This window comes from Nerophis lumbriciformis, linkage group LG15 (genome assembly GCF_033978685.3).
Source record: "Nerophis lumbriciformis linkage group LG15, RoL_Nlum_v2.1, whole genome shotgun sequence".
Classification (NCBI taxonomy): domain Eukaryota; kingdom Metazoa; phylum Chordata; class Actinopteri; order Syngnathiformes; family Syngnathidae; genus Nerophis; species Nerophis lumbriciformis.
In genome coordinates, this window is record NC_084562.2 from 16,096,603 (window position 1) to 16,113,473 (window position 16,871).

Genomic DNA, 16,871 nt, shown 5'->3' on the forward strand with positions numbered 1-16,871 from the left:
GTATAGTCGACTCGATACTACTATGGTTACGACAATATTTTTTGGCATCACATCTTCTTTGGGTTTTTTTTTATTTATATTATGTTGATAAACTCAGTAAATACGTCCCTGGACACATGAGGACTTTGAATATGACCAATGCATGATCCTGTAACTACATGGTATCAGATTTATACCCAAATTTGTGGTATCATCCAAAACTAATGTAAAGTATCAAACAACAGAAGATTAAGTGATTATTACATTTTAACAGAAGTGTAGATAGATCATGTTAGAAGTAAAGTAAGCACATATTAACAGTAAATAACAAAAACAAGTAGATTGATAATTCATTTTCTACCACTTGTCCTTAATAGTGTTGACAAAATAATAGAATGATAAATGACAATATGTTACTGCATATGTCAGTAGACTAATTATGAGCCTTTGTTTGTTTACTTACTACTAAAAGAAAAGGTGTCTTGTATGTTCACTATTTAATCTAAGGATTTAACTGCAATAAGAAATAAAGATGGCCGATAAATGCGTTAAAATGTAATATCGGAAATTATCGGTATCGTTTTTTTATTATCGGTATGTTTTTTATTTTTTATTTATTTTTTATTTTTTATTAAATCAACATAAAAAACACAATTAGTGCACCAACCCCCAAAAAAACTTCCTCCACCATTCACACAAAAGGGTTGTTTTATTACTAACCTTTAACAATTAATTTTACTCATTTTCATTAATTACTAGTTTCTATGTAACTGTTTTTATATTGTTTTACCTTCTTTTTTATTCAAGAAAATGTTTTTAATTTATTTATCTTATTTTATTTTATGAATTTTTTTTTTAAAAGTACCTTATCTTCACCATACCTGGTTGTCCAAATTAGGCATAATAATGTGCTAATTCCACGACTGTATATATCGGTTGATATCGGTATCGGTAATTAAAGAGTTGGACAATATCGGAATATCGGATATCGGCAAAAAGCCATTATCGGACATCCCTAATAAGAAACATACGTTTAATGTACCCTAAGATTTGTTGTTAAAATAAAGCCAATAATGCAATTTTTTTTGTGGTCCCCTTTATTTAGAAAAGTACCGAAAACTACCAAAAAGTATCGAAATAATTTTAGCACCGGTACCGCATGCTTGCCAACCCTCCCGGATTTTCCGGGAGACTCCCGAAATTCAGCGCCTCTCCCGAAAACCTCCCGGGACAAATTTTCTCCCGAAAATCTCCCGAAATTCAGGCGGAGCTGGAAGCCACGCCCCCTCCAGCTCCATGCGGACCTGAGTGACGTCAGGTGCGCAACACCACGTAAATCGTTGGCCAACCAAAAAGTAACCCCAGTACGCTATAGCCAACATTCACCAGGACATGGCAACAGACAAACATAGATCACTCTATTACATTATTCCCCTTTTAGAAATGTATAGAAGTTACTCAAAATAAATTAACAACCCAACCAAAAAATGCAGCAGCTCAATTAAAAAACTGTACTTAAGCCACATTCTTTTTTTCTTTTTTTTTAGTACTGAACTCTTAACCCTCATTTGTAAAAAAATAACATTCTTATTATACAAACAGTATTTGTACACCTTTAACACAGATTTTTATACTGTCTTCAGAGATTCTGTTTTTTTGGTGGTACTCGAAACCTTTCTGGGTACCTGCGAAAGGGTGTTCAGCATGGTTAGAAAAATAGTGACAGAGAATAGAACAAGGATGGATAATTCAACCCTTAACTCAACAATGAGTAGATGAGTTATGTGTGTGTATATGTGTAAATAAATGAACACTGAAATTCAAGTATTTCTTTTATTTATATATATATATATGAAATACTTGACTTGGTGAATTCTAGCTGTAAATATACTCCTCCCCTCTTAGCACCGCCCCCAACCACGCCCCCCCATTCCCCACCTCCCGAAATCGGAGGTCTCAAGGTTGGCAAGTATGCGGTACCGGTACCAAAATATTGGTATCGTTACAACACTTCTACACACGGGAAAACACCAAAAAACTCCAAATAAGTCACGACGTGAGCTACAGTGATGCATGCTTGGTGATGGTTTGAATTCATATCCAACAATTGCAACAATTACTTTTTACTGTCAATATCAACTACTGAGTTTACATTTTTAATGTTTTCCGCTGTGCCTCCGCATTTTTTCAAAGAACAAAAATAAGCCTTGGCTCCAAAAAAAGGTTGAAAAACACTAGTCTACCATTCCGCTTCTCAGTCTAGTGCAAATCCGGCCAATTATCCCGGGCGACTTTACATGTGAAGCACGTTTAAATCTCTAGGCCGTGTGTGCATCATCTTCCGGGCCTCACCTTGAATAAGCCGTGCTTGTGGCTGTGCTGTCCCAGCCAGACTCCGCTGCCCGGGGTGAGCTCCATCTGAGGCGGGTCTATAACTCGCTCGTAAATCCTGCCGAGACAAAGGATGAAAAAAAATCAATGCAGCTGGGCATGACGGGAGAAACAGACATATCTTTATTTGTACCGCTCTGTCAGGCACAACCGATTAATACCAAAGTCAGTCCATGTTCCCTTCTCTGGCTTCATGGGAAGCAAAGAGCAGAGAGCCAACCTCTATAGTCTCCTCGAGCATGACGGTGAGGATCCGCCCCACGGCTCTCAAACACGGTATTGATATCTGGACCTGAGAAGTGGGCTGGATTAACCAAGATTACTGACATGGACACAAACAGGCTTTGGTATTATCAACATCACTCAGTTCCATTTTATCCAGACTAAGTCAGGCATTTCGAAGCCTGGTAAGGTTTTCAGAACCATTCGTCATGTTTTCTCAACAGATACGTGATGGGACTTGTTGCGTTTTGGACCAGTTGTTCCTCCCAGGGAATTCAAGTCACAAGTCGCTCCCAAGCTCTTTACGACACTTAAAGCTGAGTTGAAAAAACCACCAGAGACAGAATAGGTATTTTGTAATATATTGGCAAAGCTTTGCAGATATATTTTTTGAGACCAGTCCAGCATAGAACATTCTATCGCGCCGCCAAAAATGGTCTGTCTCCCCGACCCAAAACCCTCTCTCCTCCCCCCTCTCTCTAGTCAAAATACATGCTAGTCAAAACACAATCCAAAGCATTCAAGGTTAACACACACAGTTTACTTGCAGAGAAACAGAAAGAGAATAAATGGAAAACACGAGCTGTTTTCAAATATGACTATGAAATAAAAGAAGTACAACTTAAATTCGGATATATGTAAATATCTGCCTCCGACAGACTCAATGTACCGTAATTCCACAAAACCCAAAACCAGTGAAGTTGGCACCTTGTGTAATTCGGACATAAAAACAGAATAGAATGATTTGCAAATCCTTTTCTACTTATATTCAATTGAATAGACTGCAAAGACAAGATATTTAATGTTTTTGTTTTTTTTGCAAATAATCATTAACTTAATTTTTACCACTGTGTTACATGGCCTTTCCTTTTAACAACACTCAGTAAACGTTTGGGAACTGAGGAGACCAATTTTTGAAGCTTTTCAGGTGGAATTCTTGCTTGAGTAAAGCTTAAGTTGTTCAACAGTCCGGGGGTCTCCGTTGTGGTATTTTAGGCTTCATAATGCGCCACACATTTTCAATGGGAGACAGGTCTGGACTACAGGCAGGCCAGTCTAGTACTTGCAATCTTTTACTATGAAGCCACGCTGTTGTAACGCGTGGCTTGGCATTGTCTTGCTGAAATAAGCAGGGGCGTCCATGATAACGTTGCTTGGATGGCAACATATGTTGCTCCAAAACCTGTATGTACCGTTCAGCATTAATGGTGCCTTCACAGATGTGTAAGTTACCCATGCCTTGGGCACTAATACACCCCCATACCATCACAGATGTTGGCTTTTGACTTTTGCGCCTATAACAATCCGGATGGTTATATTCCTCTTTGTTCCGGAGGACACGACGTCCACAGTTTCCAAAAACAATTTGAAATGTGGACTCGTCAGACCACAGAACATTTTTCCACTTTGCATCAGTCCATCTTAGATGAGCTCAGGCGCAGCGAAGCCGGCAGCATTTCTGGGTGTTGTTGATAAATGGCTTTGGCTTAGCATAGTAGAGTTTTAACTTGCACTTACAGATGAAGCGACCGACTGTAGTTACTGACAGTGGTTTTCTGAAGTGTTCATGAGCTCATGTGGTGATATCCTTTACACACTGATGTTGCTTTTTGATGCAATACCGCCTGAGGGATCAAAGGTCCGTAATATCATCGCATACGTGCAGTGATTTCTCCAGATTCTCTGAACCTTTTGATGATATTACAGACCGTAGATGGTGAAATCCCTAAATTCCTTGCGATAGCTTGTTGGGAAATGTTGGTCTTAAACTGTTCGATAATTTGCTCACGCATTTGTTCACAAAGTGGTGACCCTCGCCCTGTCCTTGTTTGTGAATGACTGAGCATTTCATGGAAGCTGCTTCAATACCCAATCATGGCACCCACCTGTTCCCAATTAGCCTGTTCACCCGTGGGATGTTCCAAATAAGTGTTTGATGAGCTTTCCTCAACTTTTTCAGTCTTGTTTGCCACTTTTTAAACATTTTGCAGGCATCAAATTCCAAATGAGCTAATAGTTGCAAACGTTCAAGTTTGAACGTTAAGTATCTTTGTTTTCGCAGTCTATTCAATTGAATATAAGTTGAAAAGGATTTGCAAATCATTGTATTGTGTTTTTATTTACCATTTACACAACGTGCCAACTTCACTGGTTTAACAATACAATGGGAAACTACAATATTCTACTGCATATATCAACTGCTAAATTAGGAGCCTCCGAGGTTTCTCATTGTCCCCAATAGATTGAGTTTCGTCTTGCCCTGATGTGGCATCTGAGCCGAGGATGCCGTTATGGCTTGTGCAGCCCTTTGAGACACTTGTGATTAAGGGCTTGTGGAGGGGGGCGTGGCCTGCAGAACGGGGTGCGCCAGGACCGGCCTCGAAGTCGACGACAGGTGCGCCTGATTATCTAATCACCTGTCGCTCTGTTTAAGCAGTAGCCTGGAGGAGAGTGTTAGTGGGAGTTGGCGTGAGATGGGAGAGCGTCACAAAAAGACAATTGCTGGAAAGCAACCAAGAGACTTGATTGGAAAATAAAACTATATTGAACCTGAACCGGGCTGTCATGTCGGTGCTTGGTGGTCCAACGAACCCACTGGGGGGGCAACCTCCATAGGGCTATATAAATTAACTTTGATTGATTGATTGATTGATTGATTGATACTGTCAAAATAAAGTAAAACACACACTTTGTCAGTACTAGAGGTTTCTGTGTTTAACTCAAAACAAAAACAATGTAAACACTGATCTATGGATTTTCTCCTTTACTCCAGTCATCGTATTCTCGGGGCTTTCAAATAATTGCAACTGGACTGTCTGGTTTATGTAAACACAAATCTATGGTTTTTCTCCTTTATTCCGGTCATCGTATTATCAGGGCTTTCTATTAATTGCAACTGGACTGTCTGGTTTACGTAAACACTGATCCATGGATTTTCTTCTATACTCCAGTCATCGTATTCTCGGGGCTTTCAATTAATTGCAACTGGACTGTCTGGTTTCTGTAAACACAAATCTATGGTTTTTCTCCTTTATTCCGGTCATCGTATTATCAGGGCTTTCTATTAATTGCAACTGGACTGTCTGGTTTACGTAAACACTGATCTATGGATTTTCTTCTATACTCCAGTCATCGTATTCTCGGGGCTTTCAATTAATTGCAACTGGACTGTCTGGTCTGTCTGAGAAGATGTTTGCCTCACTTCCAAGCAAGCTTCGCCAGTTCATGCTAATTGAATTAGATTGGTCAAAGCTCATCGTGACTATATTCAATTAGAACAGTCCGGTTACGATGGCTAAAATGCCCAAAATAAAAACAGGGATATTCTATATCTGACTTTTTGCCCGTCCGAGTACACTGCTGAGAGGCTATATAAAAGCTGCGGGGTGTTAAAGTTGTTTTTTTCTTCGCTTTCCTCTTTCCGCCTTGCACTGTCAAGTGATGTCTCTGCGGATGACCTGACTTGTTGGATGTGTTACCGACAGCCGCGCCACCTTCGTCCCAAGACTTCCCCAGGATTAGATCCGTTGGCTGGGCACCGCCTTGGAGAATATGCGCCCAGCGAGGGGCCGGCTAGCACTTTGTGTTGCACAGTGCTTGCACACAGTCGCCGTTTTATCCACCACTTTCTTACCGCCAACATCATAGCTTGCACTAAACGCCATACATGGTTTGCGTGTATTAAAACACGTGCAAAGTTGATAGCAAATAAAAAAAACACATTTTGATTAGGAACGCAATACATTTAGCGTGTTTGTCTTTATAAATATGCAGGAATATTAAATAAAAAAATTAAATGGATACATTCAGTCATTTTTCTTTTTTAATGACATTCATTTATATATATATATATATATATATATATTACAGTATTGTACTATATATATATATATATATATATTACAGTATTGTACTATATATATATATATATATATATATATATATATATATATATATATATATATATATATATAGTACAAGCCAAACATTTTTACACACTTTCTCCTTATTCAATGCGTTTTCTTTATTTTCATTACTATTTACTAGATGTCACTGAAGGCATCAAAACTATGAATGAACACATGTGGAGTTATGTACTTCTCAACAAAAAGGTGAGATAACTGAAATAATGTTTTATAGTCTAGTTTCTCTCGATGAGCTTCAAGCACACCTGTGAAGGAAAAAACTATTTTAGGTGACTACCTCTTGAAGCTTAGAGAATGCCAAGAGTGTCAAAACAGTAATCAGAGCAAAGGGTGGTTATTAGGGATGTCCGATAATGGCTTTTTGCCGATATTCGATATTCCGATTTTGTCCAACTCTTTAATTACCGATACCGATACATACAGTCGTGGAATTAACACATTATTATGCCTAATTTGGACAACCAGGTATAGTGAAAATAAGGTATTTAAAAAAAAAAATAATACAATAAAATAAGATAAATAAATTAAAAACATTTTCTTGAATAAAAAAGAAAGTAAAACAATATAAAAACCGTTACATTACAATGGCTTGGAATGAACGCATGGGTGACAATGGTAGCAGAAGCAATGTCGCCAGCCGACCAACTGAAAGTGACAGGCTTAAATAGTAGTGATCATGGTTAACACAGGTGTGTGAGTCCAAACCAGAAACAGGTGAAACTAATGGGTTGCTATGGTGACCAAACAAGAGAGCGTAAACAGGAACGAAAAAGAGTCCAAAACATAGCTAAACAAAACAAAACATGATCCAAAAGACATGACAGGCAGTTTAACTTTTTCCACAGGCTAATACATTTGAAAATAAAATAACAATGAATAAATCAACCATTCAGGACTTTAAACTGCTCAGTTTGCAACACACTGATCTAATCTGATGTGCCCAAGCCAGATACCTGCCATCTTTTCTTTGATGCTAGTTCATTAATGTCCGGGCTCAGGTTTTGAGCTGAGGCAACCTTCATTATCGAACGAAGGTGTTCATCAGCCATTATATCTCGTAGTCCACCCGGACCACAGTCTTGGGGGCGTGCCTTACATTCTAACAATGTGCCGGCCCAGTCACAAGATACGTGCGGCTTCTGTACGCACACACACGTGAATGCAACGCATACTTGATCAACAGCGATACAGGTTACACTGAGGGTGGCCGTATAAACAACTTTAACACTGTTAGAAATATACGCCACACTGTGAATCCACACCAAACAAGAATGACAAACACATTTCTAGAGAACATCCGCACCATAACGCAACATAAACACAACAGAACAAATACCCAGAACCCTTTGCAGCACTAACTCTTCCGGGACGCTACAAAATACACCCCCCGCCCCCACACACACACACACACACACACACCTTGTAGCGGTGAATGCGGTGTTACCGCGGCACCGCCGCTGTATATAATCGGCGGGCTAGCTCTAGTGTCAAGGACCAAGTGAAATTACCCGGGCCAGAGTTTGACACCCATGATCTATTGCATAGCGATGTTTCACAACTCACATCTCAACTAACCATGCGATTTTAGCAGTCCTAACACGTCAAAACATTCAAAACACTTTTAAGATGACTAAGATCCGACATATAAAAGTAGCTTTACCCACTGAGCTACATCAATGATATAGGGTCGTACTCATGAAAACTACGATCCATGGCAGACGGTGGACGATACCGCAAGATAAATTACAAAATATTTTTCATAGCACGGGGGTTGTTTAAAAAAACATTAAAAGGAGGGAAAAAAAACGTAAAAATTTGCAAGCCAGAAAGGTCAGCGGCAATGCAGGTAATTGCTCGTAAAAGCCCGATAAAAGTACCTGCGTGCGTGTACTGTAAATCACCGCCACGTTTATGTTGTCACCCCGAGTGTGATATTAAGCTCGATTAAGCCGCATTCGTGTTTAACATTGGATAAAATCCTCACCGTGGAAAAATGGGAAGAGCTGCTAATCCCACACTAAACACCTCAGACGGCAGCTCTGTCAGCTTTTAGTTCAACGTTGCGTGCGCACATAGTTGACTTCCAAGAGTTCTCACCAACTCTGAACACAACCGTAGACAGCTGAGGCAGGCGAGCAGCATATTGGGGGAAAGAGATTAAGCAAGTAAAGAAAATCAACACACATTATGTGGTAAATCAGGTTTTAACATTTTAAACTGTTTTACAGTATGCTTCGCACTGTAAACTCAGATTATTACCTCCACCACATGGTAATGCAATGGTTGCGTTTTTATGTTAGCTAGCGAGCAACATAACTCAAAATTATATTGACGTACACTATATTGCCAAAAGTATTTGGCCACCTGCCTTGACTCACATATGAACTTGAAGTGCCATCCCATTCCTAACCCATAGGGTTCAATATGATGTCGGTCCACCTTTTGCAGCTATTACAGCCTTCAACTCTACTGGGAAGGCTGTCCACAAGGTTGCAGAGTGTGTTTATAGGAATGTTCCACCACTCTTCCAAAAGCGCATTGGTGAGGTCACACACAGATATTGGTCGAGAAGACCTGGCCCTCAGTCTCCGTTCGAATTCATCCCAAAGGTGTTCTATCTGGTTCAGGTCAGGACTCTGTGCAGGCCAGTCAAGTTCATCCACACCAATCTATGTCATCCATGTCTTTTTTTTATTTTTTATTTTTATTTATTTATTTTATTTTTTATTAAATCAACATAAAAAACACAAGATACACTTACAACCAGTGCACCAACCCAAAAAACCTCCAATATGGAACAATACAGTCTGCAAGGGATACAGTCCTTAAAGCACACACGAGTGTGCTGCTGGTCCGCTAATATTTTCATTAATTACTATTTTTCATGTAATTGTTTTTATATTGTTTTACTTTATTTTTTATTCAAGAAAAACGTTGTTATTTATCTCATTTTATTTTTAAAAAAAGGACCTTATCTTCACCAGACCAGGTTGTCAATGAAATCAGATTGTTCAAAAGGGTTCTTAAAACCAGGTCCAGTCCAGATTATGTCCAGGTCGGGCTCAGCAACACACACCTTCACCTATGTACACTGAAAACCAGGAAACACAACAGATTGCATACAATCCACAAACAAAATTACATTTTCAAAATAAGCACCCAAGTACAGTCCAGATCACGTCCAAGTCGGACTCAGCAACACACGCCTTCATTTATGTACACTGTCATCCATGTCTTTATGGACCTTGCTTTGTGCATTGATGCACGGTCATGTTGGAAGAGGAAGGGGCCCCGCTCCAAACTGTTCCCACAAGGTTGGGAGCATGGAATTGTCCAAAATTTTTTGGTATCCTGGAGCATTCAAAGTTCCTTTCACTGGAACTAAGGGGCCAAGCCCAACTCCTGAAAAACAACCCCACACCATAATTCCTCCTCCACCAAATTTCACAATCGGCACAATGCAGTCCGAAATGTAGCGTTCTCCTGGCAAAGTTGGCAACGTTCAAATCCAGGCTGAAAACACTTTTATTTACTTGCGCTAGGGTTGTACGGTATACTGGTATTAGTATACTATGTACTATACCGCCTCTGAAAAGCACTGTTTTTTTAAATGTATATTATGTTTATAAACTCAGGAAATACATCCCTGGACACATGAGGACTTTGACCAATGCACAATCATGTAACGACTTGGTATCGGATCGATACCCACATTTGTGGTATCATCCAAAACTAATGAAAAAGCATCCAAACAGAAGAATAAGTGATTATTACATTTTAACAGAAGTGTAGATAGAACATGTTAAAAGAGAAAGTAAGCAGATATTAACAGTAAATGACCAAGTAGATTAATAATTCATTTTCTACCACTTGTCCTTAATAATGTTGACAAAATAATAGAATGATAAATGACACAATATGTTACTGCATAATGTCAGCAGCTAAATTAGGAGCCTTTGTTTGTTTACTTACTAATGAAAGACAAGTTGTCTTGTAAGTTCACTATTTTATTTAAGAACAAACTTGCAATAAGAAACATATGTTTAATGTACCGTAATATTTTTTGTTAAAATAAAGCCAATAATGCAATTTTTTGTGGTCCTCTTTATTTAGAAAAGTACCAAAACTATCAAAATAATTTTAGTACCGGTACCAAAATATTGATATCGGGACAACACTAAATAGTGCGTATGTAAACTGACAGTATTTTTATACACACTCTTTGATTTAAATTTGATTGTTTTTATGATGATTTCATTTTATGATTTTAATTTGAATTGATTATATGTATGAACATTTTATTTTCCATGTTGTCTTCTTGTAACTTTCTGTAAGGCACTTTGAATTGCCTGGTACAAATTGTGCTCTATTAATAAACGTGCCTTGTTCCTATGAGCCTTAATGACTAAATGTAAGGTTTTAACTATGAATGTTTACTTCATCATACAAAAACCCTCAATAATTACATTTAAACATAAAACCACAAACCAGTGTTGTCCCGATACCAATATTTTGGTACCGGTACCAAAATGATTTTGATACTTTTCGGTACTTTTCTAAATAATAATATAATATAATATAATATTTAGCCTTTATTTAACCAGGTAAAAATCCCATTGAGATCAAAGATCTCTTTTCCAAGGGAGACCTGGCCAAGAGGGCAGCAGCAAGGTTACATTAAAAACCGTAAACAAATACATAAAACATCACATTTACAACATTAAAACTTGCTCACATGACACATGTGCATACAGACAAGGTAGACTGCAGTCCTTTCACAGAAGCTTTAAACTCATTCAACGTAACAAGGGTTTGAAGTTTAATATTCGATTGAAGGTTATTCCAAGCCTTCAAACAATTCCAAGACTTCAAAGCGGAGAGATGACCGGATCTGCCCAATTTCCAGACAAACTCTTTTTGAAGTATTTTACGAACTCGTTTTTAAACTATTTTATGGGACTCTTTTTGAACTATTTTACGGAACTCTTTTTTAACTATTTTACGACTTTTTCTTTTGAACTGTTCGGTAACCAAAGGCAACGCTGTTTACGACCCACTTCCCTCTGGAAGCAACTGTGGTCAGGTGGGGGGAGGAAGTCAAACAAAGAAGGAGGAGCTTTATTTTAACAAAAAAAATGTTTTTATTGCAAGCTTGTCCTTAAGTAAAATAGTGAACATACATAACAACGTGTCTTTTAGTAGTAAGTAAACAAACAAAGGCTCCTAATTAGTCTGCTGACATATGCAGTAACATATTGTGTCATTTATCATTCTATTATTTTGTCAACATTATTAAGGACAAGTGGTAGAAAATGAATTATTAATCTACTAGTTCATTTTTTCATCTACTTAATTTCTGTTTTAACATGTTCTATCTACACTTCTGTTAAAATGTAATAATCACTTATTCTTCTGTTGTTTGGATGCTTTACATTAGTTTTGGATGATACCACAAATTTGGGTATCAATCCGATACCAAGTGGTTACAGGATCATACATTGGTCCTCATGTGCCCAGGGACATATTTCCTGAGTTTCTAAACACAATATGCATTTAAAAAAAAAACGAAAGAAGATGTTGTGATGCCAAAAAATAACGACCTAATCGTAGTAGTATCGACTAGATACGCTACTGTACTTGGTATCATTACAGTGGATGTCAGGTGTAGATCCACCAATGGCGTTTGTTTACATTTTGACGGCGGTGAGCTACGGTGTGTAGTGAAGCATGTTTAGCTATTCCTTGTCCTCCAATGATAATAATACTTGGGGTGGGGGGTATACCGGTATACCGTACAACCCTACCACAAACATTTGCAACAATAAGAAATCAATACATTTTACGAACAATAGAGTCTTTATATGCAGCAAATACTTGATGGGGCACAACCAGCAGCTCTAATTGACACTCCTATTATTATCTATGCCTAATGTGGATTTGTATCCATCTAGTGGCTCCATACGCAAATGCTTTTGTATCAGCAAATATCTCTCTTGATACTGTTTGCCTCGAAGTTATTTATTGCTGGAGCTATCTGGAAAAAGTCGGCGCTGCAGAGGTCACGTGATCGTACTCTATCTTGTCTAACCCTCCCAAAAGTCCTGTCGTTCCTTTGCCCCCTCTTGTCAGCGGCTATAAGCAGCACTGAAAGGTTTCACAGAGGGAACATTAGAGCACGGTGATGCCAATTAAAACAGCAATGTGGTAAGGGGCATGTTTGCATGGCTTGACATTACCGGCGGCAGCCATCAACAGCTAATTACAGAGGATGTTCACCCGTCAACATACTGTACGGTGTGATTAACAACGCTCTTTTATCACCATGGTGCAGGGGTTTTTTTTCCGGCAGAAATAAGATATTTGCAACCGGGAGAGGAGAATTTGAACAACAACAATGGTGACGGTAAATAATGGACAACTGTACTCATTTGTTCTTAGCCACAAAGAATATATACTAATCCTCAAGGAAACGTGCATACCTTTGTTTGTTGACACGATTGAGCATAAAAGTTACCGTATTTTCCGGACAACAAGTTGTATTTTTTTTTTCCCCCCACGCTTCGAACCCTGCAGCTTATAAAACGGTGGGGCTAATTTATGTTTTTTGTTTTTGTTAGAATAATTGTAAGTTATCACAAAAAATCTTTGTGTTGAAATGAGTTCTAGGCAAAAAGACAAAAGGCTGTCTTTGAAACCAACCAAGAAGAAGGCTCGTAAAACTCCACTGGGACTTTTTTTATTTTTAGTGAAGTGAAGTGAAGTGAATTACATTTTATATAGCGCTTTTTACCGGTATACCGTACAACCCTAGCACAATGAAATAAGTGTTTTCATCCTGGATATGAACATTGCCAACTTTTTGAGGCCTGTTTCATATCTTCTGGAACACCGTTCCATACAACTGAAACGCAGCCTCACAGTTTTTGGTCCTGACTCCCTGAGGTTCTCGGAGCCCAAGATGGTTCATATGGTTCCAACATGTCAGAGATGTACTTTGGCACCAGCCCCTGAAAAAGACTTGTACACAAGGAGCGCTGTTTAAAAGTTTATTATCCGAGAAACAGGAAGCCAACGCAGTGACCTAAGCGCTGGACTAATGTGGTCGTATTTCCCGGTTCTCGTCAAGACTCGAGCAGCAGCGTTCTGGTTTACTGCGGCTGATTTGCAGCTCGTTTAGATAGCCCAGTGTGGGTGGCACTGGGAGCTGGTGGGTAAAGTGTCTTGTCCAAGGACACAACGGCAGTGACTAGGATGGCGGAAGCGGGGATCGAACCTGCAACCCTCAAGTTGCTGGCACGGCCGCTCTACCAACCGAGCAATACCGCCCCATTTTTATTTTGTTTATTTAGCCTTTATTTAACCAGGTAAAAATCCCATTAAGATCAAAGATCTCTTTTCCAAGGGAGACCTGGCCAAGAGGGCAGCAGTGAGGTTACATTAAAAACCGTAAACAAATACATAAAACATCACATTTACAACATTAAAACTTGCTCACATGACACATGTGCATACAGACAAGGTAGACTGCAGTCCTTTCACAGAAGCTTTAAACCCATTCAACGTAACAAGGGGTTGAAGTTTAATATTCGATTGTAGGTTATTCCAAGCCTTCAAACAATTCCAAGACTTCAAAGCGGAGAGATGACCGGATCTGCCCAATTTCCAGACAAACTCTTTTTGAAGTATTTTACGAACTCGTTTTTAAACTATTTTATGGGACTCTTTTTGAACTATTTTACGACCTCTTCTTTTGAACTGTTCGGTAACCAAAGGCAACAGCTGTTTACGACCCACTTCCCTCTGGAAGCAGCTGTGGCCAGGTGGGGGGAGGAAGTCAAACAAAGAAGGAGGAGTGCAATCTTTTGGCAGAGCGTGCTGAGACACTGTAAGAGGTTACAGGTCGACGGCGACTCTCCTCAATATATTGAGTCCAAATTGAATTATGTCTCTGTTTAATTCTTTGCCTCTTGTCTTGTTTAATAGATGTCATCAGTGTTTGAACCTGACCGTTTTTTTTCGAGCCCTGAGAGGAAGTTTGCGGAAATTTACCGGAAACTTTCCACCCCTTTGCAACCCTAGTGTGGAGCCCCAGGAACAGACTCATCACTCGACTCCGATTTGACAAAATAGGCCAATGTTGTTCCACTTTTACACAGCCTCTCTTGACCTTTATCAGTGTTTGTGTGTTGTGAAAGAGTGACCCACATCTCAATATAGATGGTGGCGGCAGGGAAGGTGAACGCCTCGGCCATCACTCCTCAGACAAATGGTTTTAGACAAAAGACATGTGATAAGGGCTGCATTGTGGCCAAGGGGAGCAGTGAAAGCAGCGTGTGGTTGAGTTTGCGTCAATCTATTCTTCTTTGTGAGTTCCTCATTCACAGTTCATGTTAGGTGTCTTGAGGCAGGAACCCTGCCGGCAAAAAAATAAATAATAAATGATCATTTGTTCCACAGCTGCAGATAAGGCAACAGAAAGTGAAGCATAAGGCTTGAAAAACGCAAAGTACAACTTGGGCAATAAACTGGAAGTAGTCTAAAACAACAAGTGCAGCAGTAGGTAACAAAAACAAACATGGCGTGAAGCCAGATAAAGTACAACAGTAGAATGGAAACAAAACAGAGACGAGCGAGCAATAAGCCAGGCGTAAGAAGGCATCTAATAATAATTGCAAAACCAGGAGGCGGTCAGAGGCCCTGTTTACCTGCACAGTTTTTATTTTTTTTTTTTTTTTGGCCAGTCTTAATGCTGCAAAGTCCTTCGAATCTGATCTTTTGGCATCAGACTCAGGCCACATCAGGAGGTAATCCTGAATCCGATTGCAATCAGGGGCCGTATTTATCAAGCGTCTTAGAATTACTCCTAAGAAGTCTGCTAAGAGTTGACTTATGAGTAAAGAAATTCTTCGCTGAAAGCTGCACTTAAAAGTTAGCTATCAAGCGTCTTACTCACACTTTCAGCGAAGTGTAGGACTGAATCTTAAGTGTCACACTCAGAGCTGAAGTACGACATTACTACATACTTGCCAACCTTGAGACCTCCGATTTCAGGAGGTGGGGGGAGGGGGTGGGTGGGCGTGGTCGGGGTGGGACGGGGGCGTGGTTGGGGGCGTGGCCAAAAAGGGAGGAGTATATTTACAGCTAGAATTCACTAAGTCAAGTATTTCATATATATATATATATTATATAAGAAATACTTGACGTTCAGTGAATTCTAGCTATATATATATTTTTTTTTAATTATATATATATATATATATTTTTTTAAATTATTTATATAAAATAAATACTTGAATTTCAGTGTTCATTTATTTACACATATACACACACATAACACTCATCTACTCATTGTTGAGTTAAGGGTTGAATTGTCCATCCTTGTTCTATTCTCTGTCACTATTTTTCGAACCATGCTGAACACCCTCTCTGACGATGCATTGATGTGTGGCACGCACAAAAGTGCTTTCATCAAATGCACTAGATGGCAGTATTGTCCTGTTTAAGAGTGTCACAACATTGCTGTTTACGGCAGACGAACTGCTTTACGGTATACAAAAAAGTGACTGCTGTTGTGTGTTGTTGCCACGCTGGGAGGACGTTAATGAAACTGCCTAACAATAAACCCACATAAGAAACCAAGAACTCGCCCTCCATCATTCTATAGTCATAACGTGATTGGGCAGGTACGCCTGAATTTCGGGAGATTTTCGGGAGAAAATTTGTCCCGGGAGGTTTTCGGGAGAGGCGCTGAATTTCGGGAGTCTCCCGGAAAATCCGGGAGGGTTGGCAAGTATGCATTACTATGTGCCGTAAACGGAATTTTAGGTGACGTCATTTCTGTGTCCATAGAAATGACCAATCACAGAAGGGAATCCCTTGTCTAAGAATAAAGAAATATCTTAGAAATATTTAAGTGGACAATGGGAGTGTATATATTGACAATGAACTAAAAAATAATACAAAACAACCAAACAATATTGGCAATGTATCAAAAATAAATGTTTCCTTTTCTTTCTAATTCAATTTCCCAGTGGCGAGATATCGAAGCATTGTGATGACCTTTAGTTCTGCTGTGAAAGCTCTGCTGTGTGATGTTGCTGATGATTAAATCTGTGACAAAAATAAAACCCGCTCTGTCTAAACGATACCGTTTGATCAGCTGCTCGTCATCAAACAAAGCCAGGACATCCTTCCGCTCCCTGAACGTTCGCGCACGTCTCTCTCGCCTCAGTGCCATCCCCCGTTGGCAACTCCTAACCACTTAGGACACCTCTGAAGGTCTCTTGAAATATCGTGGAGAGTAGGAGTGATTCTTAGACTTAAGAAAGTTGATAAATAGCTTTTATTCTTAAA

The 16,871-nt window shown here is 39.3% G+C and overlaps 1 protein-coding gene across 2 annotated transcripts in view; it reads right to left on the reverse strand.

Annotated features, from left to right (window-relative positions):
• LOC133615912 (protein kinase C-binding protein NELL1-like) overlaps positions 1 to 16,871 on the reverse strand; it is a 547,026-nt gene that overhangs the window by 346,429 nt on the left and 183,726 nt on the right. For both annotated transcript variants that reach the window (XM_061974796.1, XM_061974797.1), the window contains exon 5: positions 2,332 to 2,428. In XM_061974796.1, coding sequence (XP_061830780.1) covers positions 2,332 to 2,428 — 97 coding nt within the window. The remainder of the gene's footprint in view (positions 1 to 2,331; positions 2,429 to 16,871) is intronic.